The sequence below is a fragment of the Galleria mellonella genome, unplaced genomic scaffold, assembly GCF_026898425.1.
Source record: "Galleria mellonella isolate WM207_F2 unplaced genomic scaffold, CSIRO_AGI_GalMel_v1 utg139, whole genome shotgun sequence".
NCBI lineage: Eukaryota > Metazoa > Arthropoda > Insecta > Lepidoptera > Pyralidae > Galleria > Galleria mellonella.
In genome coordinates this window covers 526,562-553,031 of record NW_026441995.1, presented here as the reverse complement: position 1 = coordinate 553,031, position 26,470 = coordinate 526,562, and the positions used below count along the sequence as shown (strand labels likewise).

General features: G+C 39.4%; 2 protein-coding genes across 9 annotated transcripts in view; one reads left to right on the top strand and one right to left on the bottom strand.

Moving 5' to 3' along the window:
* Window positions 1-17,415, top strand: part of LOC113522144 (epsin-2) — a 45,250-nt gene extending 27,835 nt beyond the window's left edge. For all 7 annotated transcript variants that reach the window (XM_052903332.1, XM_052903336.1, XM_052903331.1 and 4 more), the window contains 8 exons: window positions 904-1,076; window positions 1,900-2,129; window positions 4,448-4,589; window positions 5,808-5,885; window positions 6,605-6,740; window positions 8,082-8,266; window positions 8,875-9,084; window positions 9,821-17,415. In XM_052903332.1, the coding sequence (XP_052759292.1) occupies window positions 904-1,076; window positions 1,900-2,129; window positions 4,448-4,589; window positions 5,808-5,885; window positions 6,605-6,740; window positions 8,082-8,266; window positions 8,875-9,063 (1,133 nt within the window). In that variant the 3' untranslated portion in view covers window positions 9,064-9,084; window positions 9,821-17,415. The remainder of the gene's footprint in view (window positions 1-903; window positions 1,077-1,899; window positions 2,130-4,447; window positions 4,590-5,807; window positions 5,886-6,604; window positions 6,741-8,081; window positions 8,267-8,874; window positions 9,085-9,820) is intronic.
* LOC113509468 (protein singed) overlaps window positions 16,613-26,470 on the bottom strand; it is an 89,784-nt gene continuing 79,926 nt past the window's right edge. For both annotated transcript variants that reach the window (XM_052903338.1, XM_052903339.1), the window contains exons 7-10: window positions 20,409-20,565; window positions 19,401-19,562; window positions 18,862-18,989; window positions 16,613-18,217 (exon numbers count right to left, since the gene is read on the bottom strand). In XM_052903338.1, the coding sequence (XP_052759298.1) occupies window positions 18,012-18,217; window positions 18,862-18,989; window positions 19,401-19,562; window positions 20,409-20,565 (653 nt within the window). In that variant the 3' untranslated portion in view covers window positions 16,613-18,011. The remainder of the gene's footprint in view (window positions 18,218-18,861; window positions 18,990-19,400; window positions 19,563-20,408; window positions 20,566-26,470) is intronic.

Sequence of the window (26,470 nt, the reverse complement as noted above, 5' to 3'; positions counted from 1 at the left end):
TCGGGTGGAAAGGGATTATTAGTAATGGGAATTTACCAACTCCATTACTAGCAATATACCCTATCAGGTCGACCTCTACGCGGTTCCCCATAGAAACTATAGTGGTTCTTGTAATTCTTGAAGAATTTATCATGACTGATGCCTCGCCAGCGTATACCGATAGCGCAGGAGAGGTTACTATTGTCATCCCATAAAAAAAATAAAAAAGATATATTACTAGCAGTGGGGCGTGTAGTCCGCATTACTAACAATATTCAATTCATGAGGTACCCATCGTTTAAGTTTTTTACTTTCCCAATTTGCTTCAAGTGGATTAATACAGTTTTATCACTTACCCCGAAGCCTGCAGCTATCTCTGAAGTGATTTGTGATGGATCCGCTTCCACAATAACCTTTAATTCTTTAAATATCTCGCTAAGTTAAATATATCTACAGAAAAAAAAGATGTGGGTGCAAATGCATAATATAGGAGACAAAGTATCTCATTTAAGTGTTCAATATTGCTTGTGAGCTTGGGATCATTGACTTCATCACACTAATTACCAGAGGGAGACTTTGTACAAAAGTCGATTGCTTGGGTACCTCTGTCCCATTCATGTTTCTACCATGAAGTAGTTGTGTGTTGCATGGCTGTGTTTCGGTTTGAAGGGTGGGATATGACAGTGATTTTACAGGGTACAGAGGAATAACTCCTGAGTCCTTAGGAATTGCATCATTGGTGAAACAGTATACTCTGTTATGTCCATAGTACTGCTCATGTCTATAGACGACGGTTACCACTTTCCATCAGGCCGTCAGCTTGTTTGCCATTTTAAGTTGTATAAAAAAAAAACTAATTTCTCACAACAACTAAAGCCTCTTTCGTCTACTTCCTAATCTTATGCACAATTTATTAACTTTCAGGTCTAAACGTAAGGGAGAAAGCGAAACAGTTGGTCAATTTGTTGAAGGACGACGAACGATTGAAGAACGAGCGAGCGCGAGCGCTTAAAGCGAAACAGCGGTTCGCGCAAAGCGCTAGCGCGTTCGGCAGTGACGGCGCGCTGGACACGCCGTCCAGTCCAGGCTACCCCACGGTTAGTGAAGCTTAATTAACGAACTTGGGTAGGCAATCAAGTTGACAATTCACTCTATGGAAAATGGTACACGTTTTCATTATAAACATTACATGTACTTCTCATGCGTTGCCGTTTCCGAGGACAAATGCATAGATTTGTGTCCTGTAAATTGTTTACAATCCGTATCATGCAAGCACAGCTGCTTGACAGCAAAATCCTGATAGAGACAGGTGCTCGTTACTCTTTGATAACTTCCTTTTTTTTGTTGTTGCATTACACTTCTCTTTTAAAGTCTGTGTTTTCATCATTTATCACCTAGTTCTAACAGTCCACCATTCCGTATTTAGTATTTGGTCCTTCGAGCCGGATCAACAACACGTTCTAAAAGTAAATCTATAAAAAGATATATAAATAGGTGGAAAGGACTTGGCATTGGTCGGTCGTCATAATACTTGTGAAGAACTTTTGTACTATGTCGCCTCTGATTTGGTGCTAATTTATATTATCGATATTATACTTGTCTTGAGAAATAGCACTGAGATTTACTGTGGTCTCGTTTTTAATGTTTTCATACGTTGAAGAAAGTCATTTGACAAGTTATATTTATTTGCATTATTTTTGTTTGTATGTAGAGTCTTTGTAATTGCAAAGAGATTAAGTTGACCTGACAATGGAGTTGCTTTATAACTCAAGGGGCAAACGAGCATTTTTTTTGTACAACTTAGAATGGCAAACAAGCTGACGGCCCACCTGATGGAAAGTGGTAACCGTCGCCTATAGACGTGAGCAGTAGCATGGACATAACAGAGCACGCGGCTTAGCTGAGGGTACGTGTCCACAGATGAGCAGCAGCGAGTCGGCGGAGTGGGGCGGCGGCGGCGGCGGCGGCGGCGGCGGCGGCGGCGGGCGCGAGGCGGAGCTGGCGCGGCCGCTGACGGCGGGCGAGGAGGAGCTGCAGCTGCAGCTGGCGCTGGCCATGTCGCGCGAGGAGGCCGAGCGCGACGAGCGCCGCCGCCGCTCCGACGACGTGCGCCTGCAGCTCGCCATCAGCCAGTCGCAGAACGACTTCCAGTGAGTGCACGCCAGCGACCCGTTCACCGGGGACACTAGACAATAGACAAATTTAATAATAGTTTTTTCTCAAACATGCTTGGAAATGTGAGCATTATTTTGACAATGTTTGAGATAAATCAAAATTGCCATACTGGCCAGATACATGCGGGCAGCGGCCGGCAAAAGTTGTATGAAAATCCATATCTGTCGTGTTTTGCGGCCAGATAAATTACTATGTAAACTCATATCTGTTCTGTAATTTAAAAATGGAATGACCTTTTCCTTCGAAACATGGCCAAGGAAGTAACTAATAGATGGTTTTATTTAAATTTCGAACTGGCTTGCAAATAGAAAGCTGTTTATTGAAAAAAAAAACATAGGAACATTATGGCGGGTGAAAAATTATTATTGTTCATTTATTCGTCATTGAACTTAAAAAGTAAAATTGTTTTTTTTTTATTTCCGCGCATTGTTTGAGAAAAGTACTATACAAGCCTTGGCAACAACTAGGCATTGATGGACTCACGTATGTGTGCCTCGGCTACACCTCGGCCCACATTTGCATGTTCGTCCATCAATGCCTCAGTTGCTGGCCGCTGCAGTAATGTACTATATACACCCAATATTTATAAATCTAAAATTACTTACTAGCCTGTTTTAATTTTTCTACTGCTTTGTCAACTTTTTGAAAAAAGATTAAACAATTTCTGTTAAGTTCCTATCAGTAAAAAGGGTAGGCAGGAATAGAAATGTATCAGAAATTCCTACCATTATTATTCATTCCTTTTCCTCTCCTCTTAATCCCCATCCTTTAATCATCTCCCAGACTAGAGCAACTCCTCCGTGAAGAGTGGTGTCACCACTACAGCGACAGCTCGGCCCCTCAGGTCAGCCCGGGATGCTGGCTCTACCAGTGCATGGAGTGCCTCCGGCCGTGCATGTCTCAGTGCCGGTTCGAATCCCATGTAACGCCATATGTACCTAAAACAAATTGGAAATTAGCATCCTTTTTAAGGAAGTGTTCTTGTAGTAAAACTGAATACTTTTTACATAAAAAAAAAAAGTACGAGTTTTGAAAGGTGAATTTTACCAAAGGGAGACTTTGTACAAAAATCGATTGCTTGGGTACCTCTGTCCCATTCGTGTTTCAACCGTGAAGCAGTTGTGTTTGCATGGCTGTGTTTCAGTTTGAAGGGTGGGATATGGCGTGAATTTACTGGGTACAGAGGAATAACACCTGAGTCTTCAGGAATGGCACCGCATGGGAGGTATCATGGGCGTAACAGTATACTCTGTTATGTCCATGATACTGCTCATGTCTATAGGCGACGGTTGCCATTTTCCATCAAATGGGCTATCAGCTTGTTTGCCATTCTAAGTTGCATAAAAAGAAAGAGGTTAATCATTAGGCGCCTCCAGTTATTCAGTTAGTATGAAAAACTATAAACTTTTAGGTCGACCTGATAGGGTATATTTATAACAGTGGTGACTAACCTCCCCATTACGAAAGGGATTGTTAGTAATGAAGACTGAGAATCCCATTGCTAGCAATATATCCAACCAGGTCGACCTCCTCGCGGTTCCCCCTGGAAACTATCATGATTAATTCCAGATGAATTCATCACGATGGGCTAACTGGCCTGTTTTCATTCTCATCTATCATCCTTCACTGGTGCTCTGCTAGCGTATCCCGTTAGCGCAGGCGGGGTCATTCCATTTTCATCCAATTAAAAAAAAACCTCCCCATTACTAACAATCCCTTCCCTTCTGAGTACTCGGTTAGATATCCCTTTAAATTTTTCCTAAACATTGTGTATTGTTTTTTTATTTTTATATTTATTTATATTCATCGTGCCTCCGATCAAACTGTTTATAATTACTCCTCTCCATCCAAAGGTTGCCTGGAAGAGATCGCTCTTAGCGATAAGGTCGCCCATTGTTTTCTCACTGTGATTATTTCTTGTAATTATTTATATTTATAATAAGTTTACTATTGTAATCTTTTGGAGGAAACAATAAAGAGTATCTATCTATCTATCTATATATTTATATTGTTAAACAGTTAATCTAAATCAGCCTTTCCCAAAGTGGACGATAATGCCCCCTTGTGGGCGCTGCAGATCTAAAGATGGGGGGGGGGGGGGGGGGTAAGAGATCCAGAAAAAAATGGGTGCGTTTGTAGAGGCTTGGGAGGTGATTTGTTGATCTTGAATTAATAGTGATTTTTAAGTAGGTGAAAAAATGGGGGCGCTAGAAAATAATTTATTCTCAAAGTGGGCAGTAGACAAAATAAGTTTGGGTACCCCTGATCTAAATAAACAAACGTAACATTTCAGGGCAACGGGCGTGGATAAGAAGGCCGAGCCGGCGCAGTCGCACCTGCTGGACCTGCTCGACGTCAACCTGTCGCCCGCCGCCGCCGCGCCGCCGCCCGCGCCCCTCGACCCCTGGGGACTGTCCTCCCCGCAACACACACAGGTCACTTGCCCACACTATCCTTCTACATTAAATGCTTTACTTCGTAAGCTTATCTCTGGTCCTATATGAATATTTCTTTTGCCTTAACCTTTATAATGTCTAACGAGTGAATATACGTTTAATTTTAGTTAAACTTAAAATTAAATTTATTTATTTATTTTTTTATTTAATACTTTACTGTACACACCAATTATAAAAATATGACAGAGGTAATCAAATGTACTCAAGCTTAACTCTAAAAGAGTTCTCTTCCGGCAACACCCAAAATGGAAAGGAACGTCAATGTCAGCGGGTAGAGCAGTGTATAATATTGTGGAAATTTTAGATTATGTTTAATAAAAAAAAATATTTAGAATCGAATAGAAAACATTTATTGCCAGTAAATACACAATCACAATACAAAATATAAAAAATACATATATAAGAAGTGTCGCATACTAGGCAAAAGGAACCGGCTCAGCTGATGCTGTGAGTGTTCCAGCGCAATGTGAACAGCTGCACAGCGCTGGTTTTCAGCCAGTCCCTCTTTTAGCAAAATATAACCAAAGTGCAGGGTACCACTGGAAATATTTAAAAATTTGCTCGTATCTATGCTTGTTGTGGATATGACGTCACAACCATTAACACACACATTAACACGGGCTTGTTTGTCAGTTGTCGCCTATGGACTTTGGTGTGTTCTCCGAGTCTATGGTTAGTCTATGTTGCGTGTGCGCACACCTGTGTCGTGCATTAATATGCTAGCCATTCACAGTATGCTTACAGGTCTATAGTTCAGTGTTTGAAAGGTAATATAAGGGAGCCAACTTGATGGCTCATGATCAGTCGCTTGAAGGGTAAACCTGACAAGCTGAATTGTCAGCGCTGGAGCTGCTGTGTTGAGCTAAGCAAATTATAAAAGCTAAGTGAATAATTTAGTAGGCTTGTATATGTTTTGGTTGTTTTAGTTTTTTTTTTATACAACTTAGAATGGCAAACAAGCTGACGGCCCACCTGATGTAAATCGCCTATAAACATGAGCAGTACTATGTACATAACAGAGTATACTGTGTCGCCCCTGATACCCCCCATGCGTTGCCATTCCTGAGGACTAAAGTGTTATGCCTCTGTACCCTGTAAAATGCCATATCTCACCCTTCAAACCGAAACACAGCCATGCAAACAACTTTTGTACAAAGTCAATGAATAAGAGAGTAAATGGTATCGTGTTGTCCCCAGGAGTCGTCCCCGGGCGCGTGGCGGGCGCAGCAGCCGTGGTCCGCGCCGCCGCCCGACCCCTGGGCGCCGCTCGAACAGGTACCGCTGCTTACTTCGCTTTTGAATAACAACTATCCGTAATAGAGCCATCTATTGGCGACTTCTGGCGTCAATACTATTTTCTATTACCGTGTAAATGCTTTAAACTAGTGTTTTTAAATTTTTTTCATGACACGACTCCCCTAGTGTGAAAAAATTTTTCGCTACCTTCGACTTTTTTTTTGTTAATTTGTAATAACATACAAATGTTTAAATTATCACTGTTCTTTATAAATCTATAATTTTGTTTTTTTTTTTTTACTGATGCAGTTTTCGTGACCCCCCCATATAGAGGCTTTACAACCCCCCTGGGGATCGTGACCCACACGTTGTAAAACACCGCTTTAAGTCGTAAACATACAATCGGATGTATCTATTTTTTTTGGCTTCGGCTTTTTAGGGTAATTAAGGGTTTTTAGGGAATATAGTGGTGAAAGGGATTGCTAGCAATGGAGTTTGACAGCCCCATTGCTAGCAATATTAGCACTATTAGGTCGACCTCTACTTAGTTCCCCCTGGAAACCATCGTGAACAATTCTTGTTGAATTCGTCACGATGGGCCAACTGACCTGCTTCATCCTCACCTATCATCCTTCACTGGTGCTCCGCCAGCGTATCCCGATAGCGCAGGCGGGGTTACCATTCCATTATCACCCATTAAAAAAAAATACAGGAATATAGGTTTTACAGATATGGTATTTATGAGTGTTCGTTCGCAGAACAAGTCGCAGGCGTCGGTCCTGTCGTCGCCGTCGTCGGGCTCGCTCGACCAGTTCGACGCGCTGTCGCAGCGGCCGCGCGCCGCCACCAATGACCACGATCACGACCACGACCCCTTCGACCTCACCGCGCTCGGTAATATAAATATTATTATTATATTTACCAAACTCACATCTCCCCACTTAAGGAGAGGAGATGGCAAACTAACCCCCGGCAGAAGCACAGTCGGCCGGGGTTCAGGGCCCCAGGGAGAGAAACCGGCGTACAATCTGAGAGCACCGCTTTGTGCATCTTTCCCGAGGGTGAACCGCCTCAGAATCCCAACTGTCTGAGATGTTCCAGATTGGTTGGAATAAAACCGCTCACCGACAGAATGATTGGGATGATTTCAGTGGAGGCCACCCTCCACATTTCGGTCACCTCGTGAGCCAAGTCGAAATATTTTCTCTTTTTTTTATACAACTTAGAATGGCAAACAAGCTGTTGGCCCACCTGATGGAAAGTGGTAACCGTCGCCTATAGACATGAGCAGTATCATGGACATAGCAAAGTATACTGTTTCGCCCATGATACCCCCCATGCGTTGCCATTCCTGAGGACTCAGATGTTATTCCTCTGTACCCTGTAAATTCACTGCCATATCCCACCCTTCAAATCGAAACACAGCAATGCAAACAACTGCTTTACGGTTGAAACACGAATGAGACAGAGGTGCCCAAGCAAACGACTTTTGTACAATGTCTCCCTCTGGTCTTTTTCTCGGTTTCGGATAGAATAGATTTATTTGGTTTAAATAAATAATGACAAAGCTCGTATAGAATACATCCCATAAATGTAAGAGATGATACCTGACTGATGATACCTTTCAATCATTTTAAAATAACTCCCAAAAATTACTTCTTGACAAATGTTTGTACACTGTGAATGGTTTTACTGATGTGGGATCGCATGTTGTCTTTTATCGTTGTTATTGTAATGTACATAATGTAATACAATAATTTAATAATTAATATAACATGGTATGTACGAATTTGTTTAATAATTTTAAAAATAAATTAGTTATTTAAAAAAAAAAAAACTATATTCACGTAAATTGCATGCTTAATATGGAACTGTCTACGTATTAAATGAGAACTCTGTATCATCTATTGAAAGCAAATATTCTATTCTGTTCTTTTTTTATATACCACTTAGATGGCAAACAAGCATACGGCCCACCTGATAGTAAGCGGTTACCGTAGCCTATGGACGCCTGCAATACCATACGTATTACGCGCGCGTTGCCAACTCTGAAGAAACCTCTTTACCCCCTTTTTGAAGAACCCCAGGCTGTAGTCTCTTGGGAAAACCTCGGCAGGGAGCTCATTCCATAACCTGAGTGTTCGTGGGAGAAAACATCTCTGAAACCGCGCTGTACGCGACCATTTAGGCTGTAGGGTATGACATCATGTAACAAGGAATTGTGTCCCTTCTCAGGCGACAAGCTGACCAAACCTGCGTCGCCGGCGGGCGTGAAGAAGTCCCCGTCGGCGTTCCTGGGCGAGAACTCCGGCCTCGTGAACCTGGAGCGGCTGCTGCAGCCGCCGCCGCCCGACCCGCCCGCGCCCAACCCCTTCGCCGCGCCCGAACCGCCGCGGCACGTGTTCGCGCCGCCGCAGCCGGTACACTACACTACTGCCTCCTCACACAGTAGTCGCTACCAGTATACCATGTCAGGTCGACAGCCACATAGTCCCCCTGGAAACCATCGTGATGAATCCCAGGTGTATTCATCACGATGAGATAATTGACCTGCCTTTTCATTCTCACCTATCATCCCGCACTGGTGCCTCCTCAGCGTATACAGTTAGAGCAGACAGGATACCTATTTCATTGACATAAATAAAAAAGAGACTGCTTACCACCTTAGTGTGGTGGCAAGTAGAAGGGAAAAGGCATTGTTAGTAATGAAATCTAACAGTCTCATTTCTTATCAGACCGATCTTCACAGGATTCCCCATGCAAAAAAGTTGTGCTGGTGAGACCTGGTGAATTATTCACGATAGGCTAACTAACCTAGCTTCATCCTCTCCTATCATCACTTACTAGTGCTCCATTATAGTAAACGAATTAACAGAAAGTGGCAACCATCACCTATAGACATAAACAACAGCACCGACATGATAGAATACACTGCGATGACAACACCTCATGTGTTACCATTCCTGAGTATTTAAGTATTTAATTAAAAAAAAATATATTATTAACTGAGTGGCTTCTGTATCGACAGGCGAGATTAACAATCAACGAGTTAAAACAACAACAATTGGGCTTGAGCGGCCTTAGTTTTCCGAGCGTGGCCGCGGCGGACCCCTGGGCGCCCGCGGGCAGTACGGGCGCTGCGCTGCCGGCGCAGCGGTCGCAGTCGCCGTGGTCGCCGCCGCATTCGCGCCAAACGCCCAACCCGTTCCTCTCCTAGCCGCAGCGATCTACCGCCCAGGTTTGTTCCCCTACTCATTACATGGCAAGTATAGCCCACTGTTTGCAGAAACCACGGTGGTCTCCATGACAACGGCGTGAAGGTTAGATTGGCGACAGTAGGGTTACCATTTTCTGTTTTACTTGTTAGTAACAGAACCTTATTGCTGGGGGAAGTACTTCCAATATATCTGATGGTTGGTATGTAGGTGACGTTACGTCTCCGTGAGTTGTGGCCTTCCTGAAAAACAAAGGAATAAAATAAAGAAGCATCCGGGATCAATATTTTTAATCAATAATACTTCAGATATAAGGTTAGTGTAAGACCTAATAAGACATGGATGGACTGTGTGAAAGATGGTATGCCCAGAATAAGAGTGAAATTGCGGAAATGACTGTGGATAGAGAAGAATGAAAGAGAAAAAAATATTACGCAGACCCCAAACAAATGATTGGTATAAGGACAGGAAGATGATGATTATACCTTTCTTGAGATCTCGGATGCTTTTATTTATTTATTTTTATTTTTTGTTCCTTAGTAAAAAGCACTTAAAAAACCGCACAATGAAACTCCTATTCTTGATTTGTACTAATAATAAATTCCTACATTAACACCATCTAGTGGTAATTATTGTAACCATTGTAGTACCATTCCATAATGCTAGATGGCACTGTAAATAATTATAAAAGTAAGCACGATCCAGTGGTAGAAGAACAATATTCAAAGTACAATAAAATGTAAAAATATGTCGTTACAGAGTGGAGGTTAACCAGTGTGCCGCGCCACTGCACGCACTCGTCGCTTATTGCTCCACTACACTACACTACACTACACAACCCACACTACACAACTCACACTACACAGCACACGCTGCATAACTCACACAACACAGCCCGCACTATCCGAGCATCACTGTGTGTGATACCACTATTTATTGAATGTGCTGCTCGCGATACTATATCCGTGATGTAAAATTGTAAATTATTGTCTCCTATTAACAAATATTGTTTTGCATTACTAAATTAATTTGTTAAAGTGCTCATGCTGTCTTTTTCTATTTGCATAGATTAAAAAAGTCTTTGTTTTGTGTGTCACACACAAAAAAAAAAAATTAAAAATAAATTGGTCCAAATTATTGTATATATTATCGTTGTCTATCAAATAAATTTAGTAATGCATTAGAATTGCAATATTGAATCATTAAAACGACGCGTCCGCTGCTCCAGAATCTAAATAAATGAATAAGAAATCAACTACTTACATTCTTATACGATTTTAAAGATTTATTTATATGTAAAAAAAAAAAAATATTAAATAAAATATCATAGAAATTGGTACGCAACGGACGGGTCGTAATCACAGTGTATAGAACAGCCAGTAGTCCAACGGTTAGTCGGGAACCATTGCGGTAGTGTCCGTTGGACTGCTGGTAGTATTTCTTTAGACTGTGCACTAATAGTCAGGTAGTTGAGTGCTCACAATGGGAGTGAAATACAGTGATAAGTCACAATAAACCTACACTCCCCTACGCCATGATGAAAGGGCGCACACCATGGGAGTACCAACGACTGTTATACTCAAATTAGCGATTTCCAATATTTCCGAATGATATTATTTTGTAAACGGCTGTTACAAAGTTGTGTTACAAGCTAGTTTGTTAAAAAGTGTGTTAAAAGCTAGTTTGTTGTCCTGGCACTGTGCCAGGACTACAAACTATATTGTAGGTACCATTGCTAGCGGCATAAGCCTCCTACTTGAGGATAATTGCCAGTTACCACGCTTGGCAGGCGGATTGGCAACCGCAGTTTAGGCTTTGGGGGTATTCTAAGAGGGATTGCTGTCCATCTCTCGCCCTCCTTTAGTCGTCTCTTACGACACCCACGGGAAAGGAAGGATATACATAATACGGGTACCCAATACAAATTGTAATTTATAAATCAAATTTGACAAACAATACAGAGACTAGAGTTATTTTTGTTTTATTTATCATGTATTTTTTTTTTCTATCTAACAAATGTTGCTAGTCTTAAAAAAGTGTCCGTTTAAAATCTAACAAAACAGTGTTGCTAGCAAAAAAATTTACTTAGTGACACTACTAGGTTATTTTTTTTTTGTTAGATTTTGACGCAACGGAACAGGTGTGCGCCCTTTTAAAATATGCTAAATGTAGTATGAAATTACAATATATTTTTGTACGCCGAATGTAATTGTTTATTATCAATGGTTTTTCGGTTGTTAAATTTTGGATGAAAATAATGAAAAACTGAAATTTGACTCGACATGACCTTTAGCATTGTACCGGTATGAAATATTTTTGTATTAGCACTGTTACACTTGATTAATTGCTTTTTAAGAGATGGATTTAGACGAGGTGATTAATTTTTGGTATGAACACGCTAAGTGTGTTCTCTCGCTGCTCGAGTTCGTTCTTCTTGTAGTCTAAATCCACCTTTATTATAACTGTATCATAATTTATTTATTAATACTTGAAATACAATTGCACTGGCATTGTTGACTGTTTAACTCCGCCCTACAAATATCGTCAATGTACATGGAGAGTTTATGTAAATAAGTTAGGGAAATAATAGATTTAAACTAAAACAAAGAATCATTAGAAATCCCGTCGTTTGAGAAATCTTTTAAATTGTATTTTTTTTTTTGTTTATTAATATATTTACACTAATATTATAAAGAGGAACGATTTATATTTTTGTATTGTGTGTATGTATGTTTGTAATGAATAAGCTCAAAAACTATTTTGCCGATTTCAAAAATTCTTTCACCATTAGACAGCTACATTCACCCTAAGTAACATAGACCATATTTATTGCTAGAAAAGATTGGGGATCCTTACTAAAACTTTAGTTACGTAACTCATGGTGTAAAAAATGCTATAAAATATCTTTCGTCGCGTGCGCTGCGGAAACTATTGGTGATAGAACAAAAGTATGTTGTACAATATTGAAGAAAATATCAATTACTACAAAAAACTTCGCGACACTATACGTCTCTTTTGTTTTTCTTGGTAGAACAGACTCTTGTACTAATGGTTTTTTAATCTATATTAAGTATTTATAAGTGGTTACCAAGAAATTACTTAAAAATTCTTCTAAGCGGGTTAAAGGAGGCATTTCATTATCTACACAGCTATTTTAACTATGCCTGTTCAAATATATATATGTATGTATGTATGTATAAAAACAAATTCAGTTTTTTAAATTCAAAAACACAAACAGAAAATTGCATCTGTCTAGATTTACATAAATTCTCTATAGCATGTGAAGTGGAGTAACAATTTATTTTATTCACCAACAACTAACGCTTAGCGATGTGAACTGGTCATTGACTTCATACATCTAGATAACGCCGTCTCTACACGTGTAGATATAAGGGTTATTTTCGTAAAACTATAATGTACAATGTAAGTCCTCGCCACAAAAAGCTAGATTTGGTTTTAAGATACAATAACGATATTAAGCCAGTGAAACAAATATTTTTTTTGAAATATAAATAATTTTTGGATTTCCTAATATAATAGTAAGTTGACAGGTGATATTGGAAGCTAAAAAATTGTTGCTATGCAAAAAATTTACTGTTACACTGGTGTTTAAGTTAAAAATATGGTATTTATTTCGATTGCATATATATATATATATATATGTGTACATGTATATTAAACATATTTCTTTCACGTGAAAGAAAGAGTCTAGATAAACTAAAAATTATGTTGGTACACTTGATACGACACGACAGACTTATGAATGTCACAATAGATAGTAAGATAGAAGGAAAGAGGGGAAGGGGGAGACCAATACATACATAGTTCCATCAGGTATATCAAAGGAAATGTTGGTGTCGTGTCGTACCAAGAGGTGAAGAGACTCGCTGCGAATCGTAGTGAGTGGCAAAGAGGTCATAAGATGGTTGGTCACGAACAAAATTAGACAAGAAGTTCTAGATGTCGCTGGAATCGACACTTGTGGTTTTTTATTTATTATTTTGTAATTAAAGATAATTTAAATTGACGAATGGTTTTTATTATTATGTATAAGTGTGAAATGACAGATAATACTTTATCCGAATGAATTATAACTCACACAATTGCAATATTTCTTGCTATTATGTGGTTTTTCACAAAGTTGTACAATACAAGAGAATAAGGACAAGAATTATGATAAATTTCCACTATATCGGTAAAGAATAAATAAATCAATTCGCCAATTTAGATTTTTTTCTTAAATTATCTTTAATTATAAAATAATAAACAAAAATCACAGGTCTTGATTTTAACGCCATCTAGTAGTTCGTGTCGAAGTTGTTCAGTGACCTTAAATTTAAATGAATGAATCAAATGTTGTAAACTGATAATTATGTAGTCACAAAATTGATAACTTCTCGTGGCAGTGACTAATGTTAGAAATATTAAACTGAATTGCCTGCAAACGTGTTTCACGCTGCAGATTTGAAAAAGTCACAAACAAAATGTCGATGGCTTAGGCCCCATTCACACTGCAGTATTGTAATTAGGATATATCGTGCTAAGTGCGTGACGTCTATATTTCATTATAGTACATCTACATGGTTGTCTAATCTGTATATTCACTTTCTAAGGATAATTCTTAACTATATATCCCTTTCAGACCTGAACGATACGGGCGTGAGTTGTAACTTTAAAAAATTCTAAAACCGCGCGCAATTAATTTTTACGCACGAAGCTGAAATAACATGATAGTGAGATTCTAAACCAGCCAACAAGAAATCATTTTAGCGGCTAGGCGGTGCAGTAGTCTCGTGCGTGCCGGCAAGATGGCTTCGCCCCAAAACACGAAAATATATTTAATCTGAAAGAAAAAAAATCTTGGGTCTGAAGGGGATATAGAGTCTGAAAAACTTGTATTTGCAATGTGAATGAGGCCTTAGTTCGCAAATGTGCTAATTACACAATTGTCAGTTTTGTAGGAGAGCTGTATTTGTTAATATATACATATTTACGTGGACAAGTTGTCCGATTTATACAAATGTCCAATAATACCATAATTTATTATAGATAGAGAGAGAGAGAGACGGCTGTATAGCATTTATAAATGAGAGCGAGCAGTGTAGAAAATGTAGCACGTCTAGAAATAAAAGTTTTGTAATTAGTACAAGTGTGAACTGAAACACTGATATTAAAATATATCGTCGGACTCCTGAGCAATTTATAAGTGTTTTTTTTTTTTTTTTTTTAATGTGAGTGGGTGAGTGATAACTATGTGAACAAGTTTATGAATATGAACTAAAACTATTTACGCGGTGTAGGATAAACAATATTAATTATTAATATAGGACAGACGTAGCACTGGCTGCGCGCAATTATATTCTGTATTTACTCTAACACTGTGTTGCGTACCAACCTACGTAGATGAAGCTATGGTTACCTTTTCTGTTACTGGCTAGTTACACTCACGATAGATGCGATTCTGTATCTAAATGAAATACTGCCTATTTTTCCTTTGGACAATTCTTAATCCTTTTTTTTCTTTTCTAAATATTTTTTATAATAAATAACATGCACACTATTTATTATAATGTCTACCAATGATTTTGAAAAAAAAGTTACAAGCATAAACGAAATATAGACATAACGTTAAATTAACTTCTTCTATTTATTCTTATTTCATCCCTTTCAAATTTATATTCTACTATTTTCTATTACTATCTATATCTATGTCTACTACTATCATAACATTGAATGCCCAAAAATTATATAAAAAAACAAGATCACTTTAACTTGATCGTGTTTGGATACCTTTATAATGTCCATTGCAGAAAAAAAAAAAACATAGCTGTCAAATTTATTTTTTTTTCCAACCATTTTTCCTTTAATTTTGAACATGAATTATATCACCTTGATATATTTCACAAATAAAAAGAAAATCATGCAAAGAAGGATTAAGGAATAATATGGTCGAAACAGGCTGTTTTGAGTTTTGTCATCAGATTTTTTTTGTCTGATTGTTCAATGCACAGGTGTGCTAATTCGAGAATTTTACTACAACTTAGACATAGAAAATCATTTAAAATTTACTAGTTTATTATTAAATAATTGGGCAGCTATAACCCTGTATCTAAATTGAACGGTTTTATTGGTAATCATTGGTAACGAATAATAACGCGGCGCAATCAAATGCAATTGTCACAGAGTATAAATGTGTGCAGCCAATTAAGACAGTTAGGTACGGTATACAAAATAATGTAAATTAACATTTTATATAGACTGGATAACGCTGTGACGTATTATAGGCGTAGGTTCGGTCGACGCTGACGGGGCCTTACTCGATATCTGATTGTATTTAATTACATATATATATATATATCTATTATACAATATTGTATTCATAATTGATTTTCATTTAGTGTGGACAGGACAGGACAGGACAGGACTGGACAGGACCAAGTGAACGGTGTTTTTAAGCTAACAAAAATGTCTTTGTAATTTTGTTTTTAATTAATTTGTTGATGTAATTTTATTGATTCCCAACAGCTGTATGTTATTATTATTTTCATTTTATAAATATAAAATTGTAATTGTAAAATGAAATATAACATTGATTATAAATTAATGTATGTATCATTTTTATATTGTCCATACACATTGGATTTTCTTTATTTGATGGGTGAAAGTGGTGTGGTAACCCCGCCTGCGCTAACGGGATACGCTGGCGGAGCACCAGTGAAGCGTGATAGATGAGAATGAAAACAGGCCAGTTAGCCCATCATGATGAATTCGTCAGGAATTAACCATGATAGTTTCCAGGGAGAACCGCGAGGAAGTCGACCTGGTTGGGTATATTTTTTTTATGCGTGAAAATGGTATGTCAACCCCGCCTGCGCTAACGGGATACGCTGGCGGAGCACCAGTGAAGGGTGATAGATGAGAATGAAAACAGGCCAGTTAGCCCATCATGATGAATTCATCAGGAATTAACCATGATAGTTTCCAGGAGAAATCGCTAGGAGGTCGATCTGGTTGGGTATATTGCTAGCAATGGGATTCTCAGTCTCCATTACTAACAATCCCTTTGCCCCAGTTAATTGGATTTGAATGTCATTTGGTGATGAGGAAAGATATTTTCCATAGATTTTCTTTTTCTTATAAGAGTTTCCTCTTGTTGAGGCAAGTAAATCATGTATTCCATTTCAGGCCATATCTTTGATCTCCCTATGCGATATGACATATACATACGCATTAGTCATTAAAAAAAAGTAACAATATAGTCGCCTACGTCTATAACTCTGCAAGATTTATTCTTTGTCTATGTTCTAATTTCTGTATTTTTTTTTTATTTTTCCTTTTGAATATTCATGAACATTTATGGTGCTAGTCATGTCTATAGGTGAGTGACAACTTTACATCAGGTGGGCTGTCAGCTTGTTTGCCATTTCGAATTACATACTCGTATATTTTAGAACAAATTATCAAAGGATTTTGAGTGTACCTACATTTATCTAGATAACAGTTTTTAATTATTTTTGTGTAAAGAACGAATCAAATAAAACACGATCCACATACAATATGATTATAATTTATTAATTAATAGTTTACAAAGACATTATCGTACAAATAATAAATTTCAGGATCAGCAATGTTGCAGTACAGATACTTATGTAAACATTTTGTTTATTATAAAAAAAACATGATTACAAATTTACGAGATACTTTTCCCGCGGGGCAAGTAACGCGCCGGGAGTACATACATACGGTTACACTTATATAATCGCTTATATACAAGACATATATTACGCACCAGTATTACAAAATGTGTTCACATGTAAAAAAGTAAAAAATCTCCCGGGTGAAGGCCTCAAGTACGCGATATCATGGGCCGGACGACTATCGGAAGCGGTGTCCCATACAAAGCTTAATCCTATTAATGTTACTTACAATAACTTAACTAGTCTTATATCCATTAACTAGTTATAGGCCAGACTCCGTGCGGTATTACGATTTGAGCAACGTACGGGCCACAAACATTGCGTCAACGCTGCCAGTATCACGCTCTCCTAACGAGATGCGCACGCGTCTGGTATTGCGTCAATCCCTGTTGAACTTAAATTAATTACGGAACAATGAATTTACTGTTGTCTCAACTCTGTAGGCATCAGTCTCACGATGTTAACATTTCACTAACCTACGAGAGATGGCGTTGTCGCCTTGTGCCGGTACAAATGTATAAAATCCATCGACTAGACACTAATATACCCAATAAATAGTCTCCAAATATCCAATAATGTCCCCCGATACTAATAATTATCGTTAACCTAAAAATAAATAATTTCCAAGCACGAGCGACGGTCACAAAACATTAAAAATATATATATATAATTTGAATGAAGCAATAATGACGGCAGATCTATAGAGAATAGAGAAAAATAAATCTATGATTACAATATAATTAAGTGAAGCGATATTTTCATTTGATCACATTCGCGCACTCGCGCGACATATACCTTAACGTATTAAATGCAAATCCGGCCGGCGCGCCGCAGTTGACGCCCTCGTGATTACCACTTTTTTTTTCTGCAGAATGTGCGTCGACAATGCTTCCGAGCATTGACTAACATTCCCTTTTTCACATTATATAATACCATTGGCAGCAGATTCTCCCGGAATCAGCTGATTGGGTCGTTCGGACGCCGCCATCTTGTGTACAATCTACGCGTAATGGCGGCAGGAAAGTTCAAGATGGCGTCAACTGCGGACGCGCTCACATGCGGCGTTTCACATTCTCAACCGATAAATTAAGTCCCACGCCAAATCGCTAGCAGATTCCAAAACGTAAAAATTCTAACTCGGATACGCTATTGGAAGAGTATTGTGGAGTAAAGAGATTCATTCGAGCGAACCGAGCCGGTTTGTTGGTTGTGGGGTGGCCGAGCGTCAAGCGAATCTCTACGGGGGGGCTGATTTAGTACTCCCAGTGCGTGGCGGTGCTGAGGTCGGTGCCGACGAGGCGGAAGTTGCCGTTTTTGGCGGCAGCGAGGTACTCGCGCGAGGCGGCCGCGCGGATTGCGAGGCGTGTGGGCTCACGCAGCTCCAGGTGGAAGCCTTGCGGCGAGTCCGAGTCGCACGTCACGCTCTCGCTGTCCGCGTGCCAGTATTTGCCGTTTTGTCCTGGAAACAATAGTTTTAAAGTTTAATAATGATACATTTAAAGTTTCTTCCTTCCTCCTATACAACTCGACCTTGCAGATGAATTATGATGGTAAATATCATCTATAGAGATGCCCCACCCTTCAAACTGGACATCCAGGGAGGTAGAGAATAGCTAGTAACAAGATCCAGCTGTCCCGTCGCTAGCAGTTTACCTTGTCAGGTTAACCAGAGGGAGACTTTGTACAAAAGTCGATTACTTGGGTACCTCTGTCCTATTCGTGTTTTTACCGTGAAGCAGTTGTGTTTGCATGGCTGTGTTTCGGTTTGAAGGGTGGGATATAGCAGTTCGGTTTGAAGCGTACAGAGGAATAACATCAGACTCCTCAGGAATGGCAACGCATGGGGGGTATCATGGGCGAAACAGTATACTCTGTTATGTTCATGGTACTACTCATGTCTATAGGCGACGGTTACCACTTTCCATCAGGTGGGGCGTCAGCTTGTTTGCCATTTTAAGTTACATAAAAAAAACCTCCATACGGCCCCCTTGGAAACCATTGTAATTAATTATTCACGACGTGCTCTGCTTTCATTTTCATCTATCATCCCTTACTGCCCCGCCAGCAGCATTCTATAATATTTCTTCGTAAAAAACTGGTTACCTTTGAAGTAAACGGCGCCCTTGGGTCCGCGGATGACCTGAATGGTTTCGTAGTTGGCCTTGTTACACTCTAGCTTCACACCCTTGGGCCCCACGAACCCTTGCTCGCACTTCAGCACCAAGATAGGCCTGGAGACAAATAAAACAATTTACATTCAACATTCTTGCAAAAAGTAATCTTTCCCCCCTCCTAAAGCTGTTTGAAAAGTTGCCCGACCATAAATCTATCCTTTTTATGGTCGAAATCATGACCGGAACTACACGTAACGCACTACTGGGGGAAAGGGATTGTTAGTAATGGAGACTGAAAATCCCATTGCTAGCAATATACCCAACCAGGTCGACTTCGTCGCGGTTCTCCCTGGAAACTATCATGGTTAATTCCTGATGAATTCATCATGATGGGCTAACTGGCCTGTTTTCATTCTCATCTATCACCCTTCACTGGTGCTCCGCCAGCGTATACCGTTAGCGCAGGCGGGGTTACCATACCATTTACACCCATCAAAAAAAAATATAAATAGCTTTACTAGGACTGACCTGTTGATGAGATAGAAGTAGTATTTGCAGTTGTCATCGATGGAGTCCGCGTTGGCGTACAGGTGTCCCGAGCGCTTGGTGTTCAGGTACTTGCCGTTGTTGGCCCTGAAGGCCACCGCACCGTCGCCCTGCCACTCCAGCTCGAACAGAGCATTTGACGACCTAAGAACCATAGCAAGTTACAGTTTTAACAACTTGATCTGGCAAATAAACTCATATAATGGAGGCAAAGTGATTGTTAGTGAGACCCCATAGGTCTTCCAGTGTCATTGCTGGCAATTTACCCTGTCAGGTCGATCTCCACGCGGTGCTCCTTAGAAATCATCGTAGCTAGTTCATGTAGATTTCGTCATGATGGGCTAACTGACCTGGTTTTATTTCCACCTATCATCATTCTCATCAGCGAGGGGCGATAGATCGATATACAGCATATATCAATTGCCGATAGCGCAAGCGGATTTACCATTCCATTTTCTGCCCATTAAAAAAGAATCCATATGATGGTCTTAACTCGCTTATAGACATGTACAACATCACGAGCCTGTTAGCTATGTTGCTTTTGCTAAGGACTACTGTGTAATGCCTAGTCTATCCCATATAATTAATGTATACCACATTTTTTTTTAATTGTAAAGTTTGGCCACCCCTATTCCTTTCCCATGAATGTCGTAAGCTGCGATTAAGGCACAGCGAGGAATGGGCAGTAGCGTCCATCTTGAAATGTCTCAAAAGTCCAATTGCGGTTGCCAATCCCCCTACCAAGCGTGGCAATTACTGGCAAAACCCCCTAAGGGGAAGGCTTATGTTCAGCAGTGGACAGTTAAAGGTTGATATAATGATTGTAAAGTTTAAAGTACCAAGAGGCAAATGGTAACGAAGGAACAAAGTCACTTTTACATTTATAATAGCGGTAAGAATTTATATTTCTCTATTCTTCTCTCACATAGCAAAATCTTTGATCATGTCAGGTAAATCAAGGTGTCAGAAAAGAAGGTTCAATCTACTGACTTGTTGTCCCCGCTGGCCTGGATGCCACCGCCGGTCTCCAGGGTCCAGTAGCGGTCCTGCATGGTGCGGATGTACCAGCGGCGCGTCGCCCAGTCGAACTCCAGCTGGAACGTCTCGTGAGACGAGATCTCGTCCTGGTTCGCAGTCACGTCCACACCTGCAAATGTATTTACATGTTAACAATATACTTTAAATACAATTTATTTTTGAATATAATCCTAAAATCAGGATGATCTGCCATGACTTTTCCCCCGTACTTTTACAAACGGATAAAACCAGAACTTGCTGTTAAAATAAAGAAAAAAAAGCTTGTAAAATGACAGAATGTTTCTGTTGATAAACGGTGGGTTAATTTTTAGTGGACTACGTTTTATAATGATAACATCATGAACTCAATGTTTCCCTGAGACCACTGATCACATAATTTGGAGTCGCTTCTCTAAACAGGCAGTTTAGAGCAAGGAGACATTTTTTTGATGGATGATAATGGCATGGTAACCCCGTCTGCGCTAACGGTATACGCTGGCGGGGCACCAGTGAGGTATGATTGGCGAGGATTAAAAGGCAAGTCAGTTAGCCCATCGTGTTGAAAACACTTGGAATTCAGCACAATGGTTTTCAGGGGGGACCACGTGGAGGTCGACCTGTTAGGGTATATTGTTAGCAATGGAACTGATAATCAGCATTACTAACAATCCCTTCCCCCCTGCAAGGAGACTATTAATGAGTATCCACTGAGTACACCATCTACACAGTTACGCTTATTCAGACAAGAGTGATCAAGAAGAAGAACTTTTATGAGGTTAAAAATAGGTTTCTTTTAATAGATGATAACGGAATAGTGATCCCACCTGAGCTATTATTGTTCATTACGATATGTATAATAAAATTATTATTCAGGGTGCCTGGCTCCTTATAAAATATACATATTTACTCTCGAATATGTCTTTACGAAGCTTCGTTCGCATCCTTAAATGTGCCTGTCGCTACACGGCTAACGTAACGAGTATTTTGAGTAATAATAGATTATTAACTACAATCGTTCCATGATCAATGGTAAAAGTTAGCCTGATAGAGTATATTCTCTGTAAGTTTTGATATTTTTAATGGATGATAATGTAACGGTAATCCCGCATGCGCTAACGGTATACGCTGGGGGGAAAGGAATTGTTAGTAATGAGGACTGAGAATCCCATTGCTAGCAATATATCCAACCAGATTGACCTCCTCGCGGTTCTCCCAGGAAACTATCATGGTTAATTCCTGATGAATTCATCGTGATGGGCCAACTGGCCTGTTTTCATTCTCATCTATCATCCTTCACTGGTGCTCCGCCAGCGTATCCCGTTAGCACAGACGGGGTAACCATACCATTTTCACCCATAAAAAAAACCGGTATACGCTGGTGGGCCCTTAGTGGCAGATTATAAATGAAGGAGACTAAATGCAGGTCAGTTAGCCCATCATGATTAATTCAACAGAAATCAGTTACGATCATTTCTAAGGGGAACCGCGTGAAGGTTCTATCTGATTGGGTATATTGCTAGCAATGGGGATTTTAAGCCCTTCACCCCTGTAGGTTTATAGTTAGGTGAACAGATTAGTGAATTTTAAAAATCCTGATTAGGTGGACTATAATCGAATTAGCTTGATCATTTCCAAATTCCGCCATTTCCGAGATAATTCGGTCGTTATTTTTGTAACAATAGAACGCCATCTCGGCACCTCGACGTGTTCTCATCCGCCAACGAACACATGAGTACGTGGGCAGCGCACCGTGACTCCGCCTGCTTCTCACTATCTCATATTTATTTATTTTACACTTTATTGCACCAAGTAAAAAGAGAAATAACAAATACAGTAAATATTAATGAGAAGTGATACAAAAGGCGACCTTATCGATAAGCAATCTCTACGAGACAACCTTTGGGTAGAGGACATTGAGAAAAAGACAAAGGGTAGGTGGCGCACTATTATATAAATATTATCATATACAAACATATATACATACATACATACACATACATATATAATATATACACAATTAAATATATACATAACATACACATACTTAACAGCACACATACAACAGAAAAAATAAATAATAAAGTATATAATACAACTACTCATAGACACGAGCATTGTATTTTAATTTAAAATACACGGTAAAATTAAAATCAGTGACATCTCTTTAAGTGAGTATTCTAGATCTATTATTCTCATATTCTAGAAGTATTATTATTAGTATTTTTCTCATTGACACATCAAAAAAATTTATAACATTCATGGGGAAAGAATATTTTGATGAGCGTTCTAAAACAAAAGGTATTTCGTATAAAACAATTCAATGCGCAGCTTCTTCCGATATCTTGGTTTGTAAATTTTAAAGATCAGATATGGTCACTCCGTCCATCAATCAAGAAAGTTTGCATATTTCATGAAAGAAGAAAATTTATCAAATTGTATTGTCTGTGAAAAGCTGAACCCATTGATGGAATGTGATAGGAACCGAAGCGAAAGGAAAACATTTTGAAAAACATTTAACAATAATTAATTGGATGTGGGCATCGTTCAGAGCATAATGCTTGCTCCTAATGCCAAAATTGTCTTGTGCTTAAGTGAATTGGTAAGTAGAATTATTAAGTTACAAATATAGTTACATGTTAAAAAACAAAAATCCCAAATTAAAAGCAGATAAAAATGATATGATAGTGTCATTAAGGATCATGGATCATTTTTTAACTCCTTTCAAATTGCAAGATCACGTGATCGATTGAAAACAAAGGTGAATTAATTTATCGACTGTAAAATAACTGTACAGCTGTATAGAAGTGAGCCGACAGCTTGGAAAGCCCGAGATATGGGAATAACGGTGAGACACATCGCTCCAGCCACCAGCCAAACACTAGACACGAGTGGGCAATTAGCATACTCATCGTGGATTGAGTACGCATGGAGTACACAGTTATGGAACATCTCGGCAAGTATTTTTAACTCATTTAATAAATACGGAGGCTTCGTATTTTTAAATGCAGGCACAACACGCCATTAGCGGGGTTAAAGTAATAATGACTCATACCCAGACAGTATTTTTTTTAAATCATTAAACCCATTTTAGGATACTTTTATTATTTATTACATATAAGTTTTAATTTTCCTAATAAAATTTAAATAAAATGTCAAATGAAATTATTTTTTTTTATACAACTTAGAATGGCAAACAAGCTGACGGCCCACCTGATGGAAAGTAGTAACCGTCGCCTATAGACATGAGCAGTACTATGGACATAACAGAGTATACTATTTCGCCCATGATACCCCCCATGCGTTGCCATTCCTGAGCACTCATGTGTTATTCCTCTGTACTCTGTAAATTCACGCCATATCCCACCCTTCAAACCGAAACACAGCCATGCAAACACAGCTGCTTCACGGTAGAAACACGAATGGGACAGAGGTACCCAAATAATCGACTTTTGTACAAAGTTTGCCTCTGGTGAGACGTATACATTTAGTAGTACGTACCACGACGTAGTGGTAACCGTCGCCTATGCGACGGTTACCACTTTCCATCAGGTGGGCCGTCAGCTTGTTCGCCATTCTAAGTTGTATAAAAAAAAACGTTCCGTGAGAAATACTCATGATATTTGCATGACGTGTGTGTACAATTATAAATTCGATGGTATCGATCCACAATTATATATTACGGTCGATTGCTCGACGCGATGGGCCGTACAGCCGTCCAGCCGTCCAGCCGTCCGCGGTAATTCACCAACTTTTTGCAATAGCCGTCGCCGTAGCACTTCTGCCGCAATTATCTACACGATAATTTAATTAGGAGACTACATAAACACGATATTTTAGATGCTCAGGAGAATACGTAGGTAGGAGATTTACCAAAGGGAGACTTTGTACAAAAGTCGATTGCTTGGGTACCTCTGTCCCAGTCGTGTTTCAAGCGTGAAACAGCTGTGTTTGCATGGCTGTGTTTCGGTTTGAAAGGTGGGATATGGCGTGAATTTACTGGGTACAGAGGAATATAACACCTGAGTCCTCAGGAATGGCAACGCATGGGGGGTATCATGGGCGAAACAGTATACTCTGTTATGTCCATGGTACTGCTCATGTCTATAGGCGACGGTTACCACTTTCCATCAGGTGGGCCGTCAGCTTGTTTGCCGTTCTACGTGGTATAAAAAAAAAGATGCCTTAATATTTCTGTCCTTGGGATGCGACTTTGCGACCGCCTTAAAAAACGCTGGTTAAATAACGTGGTCCACATGGAAGCCAAGAAGTTTAATTAAAGTGGAGGAAATTGAGTCAAAAGGCAGATTCTGGTAAAAGCTAGAATTAATAATACCAGGTAGAAGAACAAGTTGAGGGATTAGCAGTAGCGTCCCTCTTAAAACATTACCAAAGCCTTACTGCGGATGCCAACTCTGCCTGCCAAGCGTGGCATCTATGGGCAAAACTTTTCTAATGGGAAGGCCTATGTTTAGGAATGGACAGTTAACGGCTGATATCATAATATTAAAAATATCTACGTGCGTGAATGTAACCGTACTCCGGTGGGCACGTCTAATCCAAAAAAATGCAAGTCCGAGAATCTATTAGAACAAACCGTTTGTTGTAATCGATTTCGCATTGTTATCAATAACGGAAACTGAACATTGTTTGGATAGGGATGAACCCTTGTTGTCTGTCAACGAGACCCGCAGCGATGAACGGAAACAAGATTATTAGTGACAGATACAAGTAACTATATAAAATGTTGCTGTAGTTACTGTGAATACGTGACGGTAACTCGATTAATGTTAAAGGAGATTTTGTTTTCAATCTAAGCTGTATTTTGGTTTAAAGGGTGGGATATGGCGTGAATTTACTGGGTACAGAGGATAACACCTGAGTCCTCAGGAATGGCAACGCATGGGGGGTATCATGGGCGAAACAGTATACTCTGTTATGTCCATGGTACTGCTTATGTTATTATAGGCGAAACACAGGCATGCAAACACAACTGCTTCGCGGTAGAAACACGAATGAGACAGAGGTGCCCAAGCAAACGACTTTTGTACAAAGTCTCTCCTCTGGTATTGACAATATATTGTATATATTTAATAATCTATATTTAATATATCCATTCGTGAATCTAAAAATAGATATTATAACTACGATATATATACATTGCTATATATAGCCCGCCCCTAAATAGAACACATTCTGACGCCCGTACACAACGTGCATTGCCATTATTAAGAACTGAAGCAATTTTAACATTTTACATTTACTTTTGTGTATGCACACGATACCTTCGCCAATTCTAATAATCCAAAAGCAAAAAGAATTTGGTCTAAATTATAATAGTTTTCTTTTATGACATAAAATCTTTCACAATTGAAAAGTAAATGCAGCGTGGACCTATTACAGTAAAGGTCTCCCTCCACCTTTAAATGTCGTAAGAGACGACGAGGGACCGTAAACGACTGGGGGACGGACAGCAATGTCTCCTGTCTTGAACCATTTTCAAATGCCATACTGTTACCAACCCGCCTGATAAGCGTTAATTCAGTTTGATGAAAAAACATTCAGCCTACCAACATATTTCTGAGAGGGAAAAGGATTGTTAGCAATGAAGTTTCCCTTGGAAACCATGGTAGTTAATTCTATGTGAATTTGTCACAATAGTTCAATTGAACAGACTTCATCGACTAAGAGAACTGAATGGTCGTGAGATGAGCAGCAGCGTCCCTGTTTTTTTTTTTGACGGGTAATAATAGAATGGTAACTGTGCTAACGGGATACGCTGGCAGAGCACCAGTGAAGGGTGATCGATGAGAATGAAAACAGGCCAGTTAGCCCATCATGATGAATTCATTAGGAATTAACCATGATAGTTTCCAGGGGGAACCGCGAGGAGGACGACCTGGTTGGGTACATTGAGGTTTTTAGTCTCCATTACTAACAATCCTTTTTCCCCTGCAGCGCCCCTGTTAAAACAACGCCAAAGCCTAACTGCAGTTGCCAACTCGTCTACCAAGCGTGGCAACTACTCGCAAAACTCC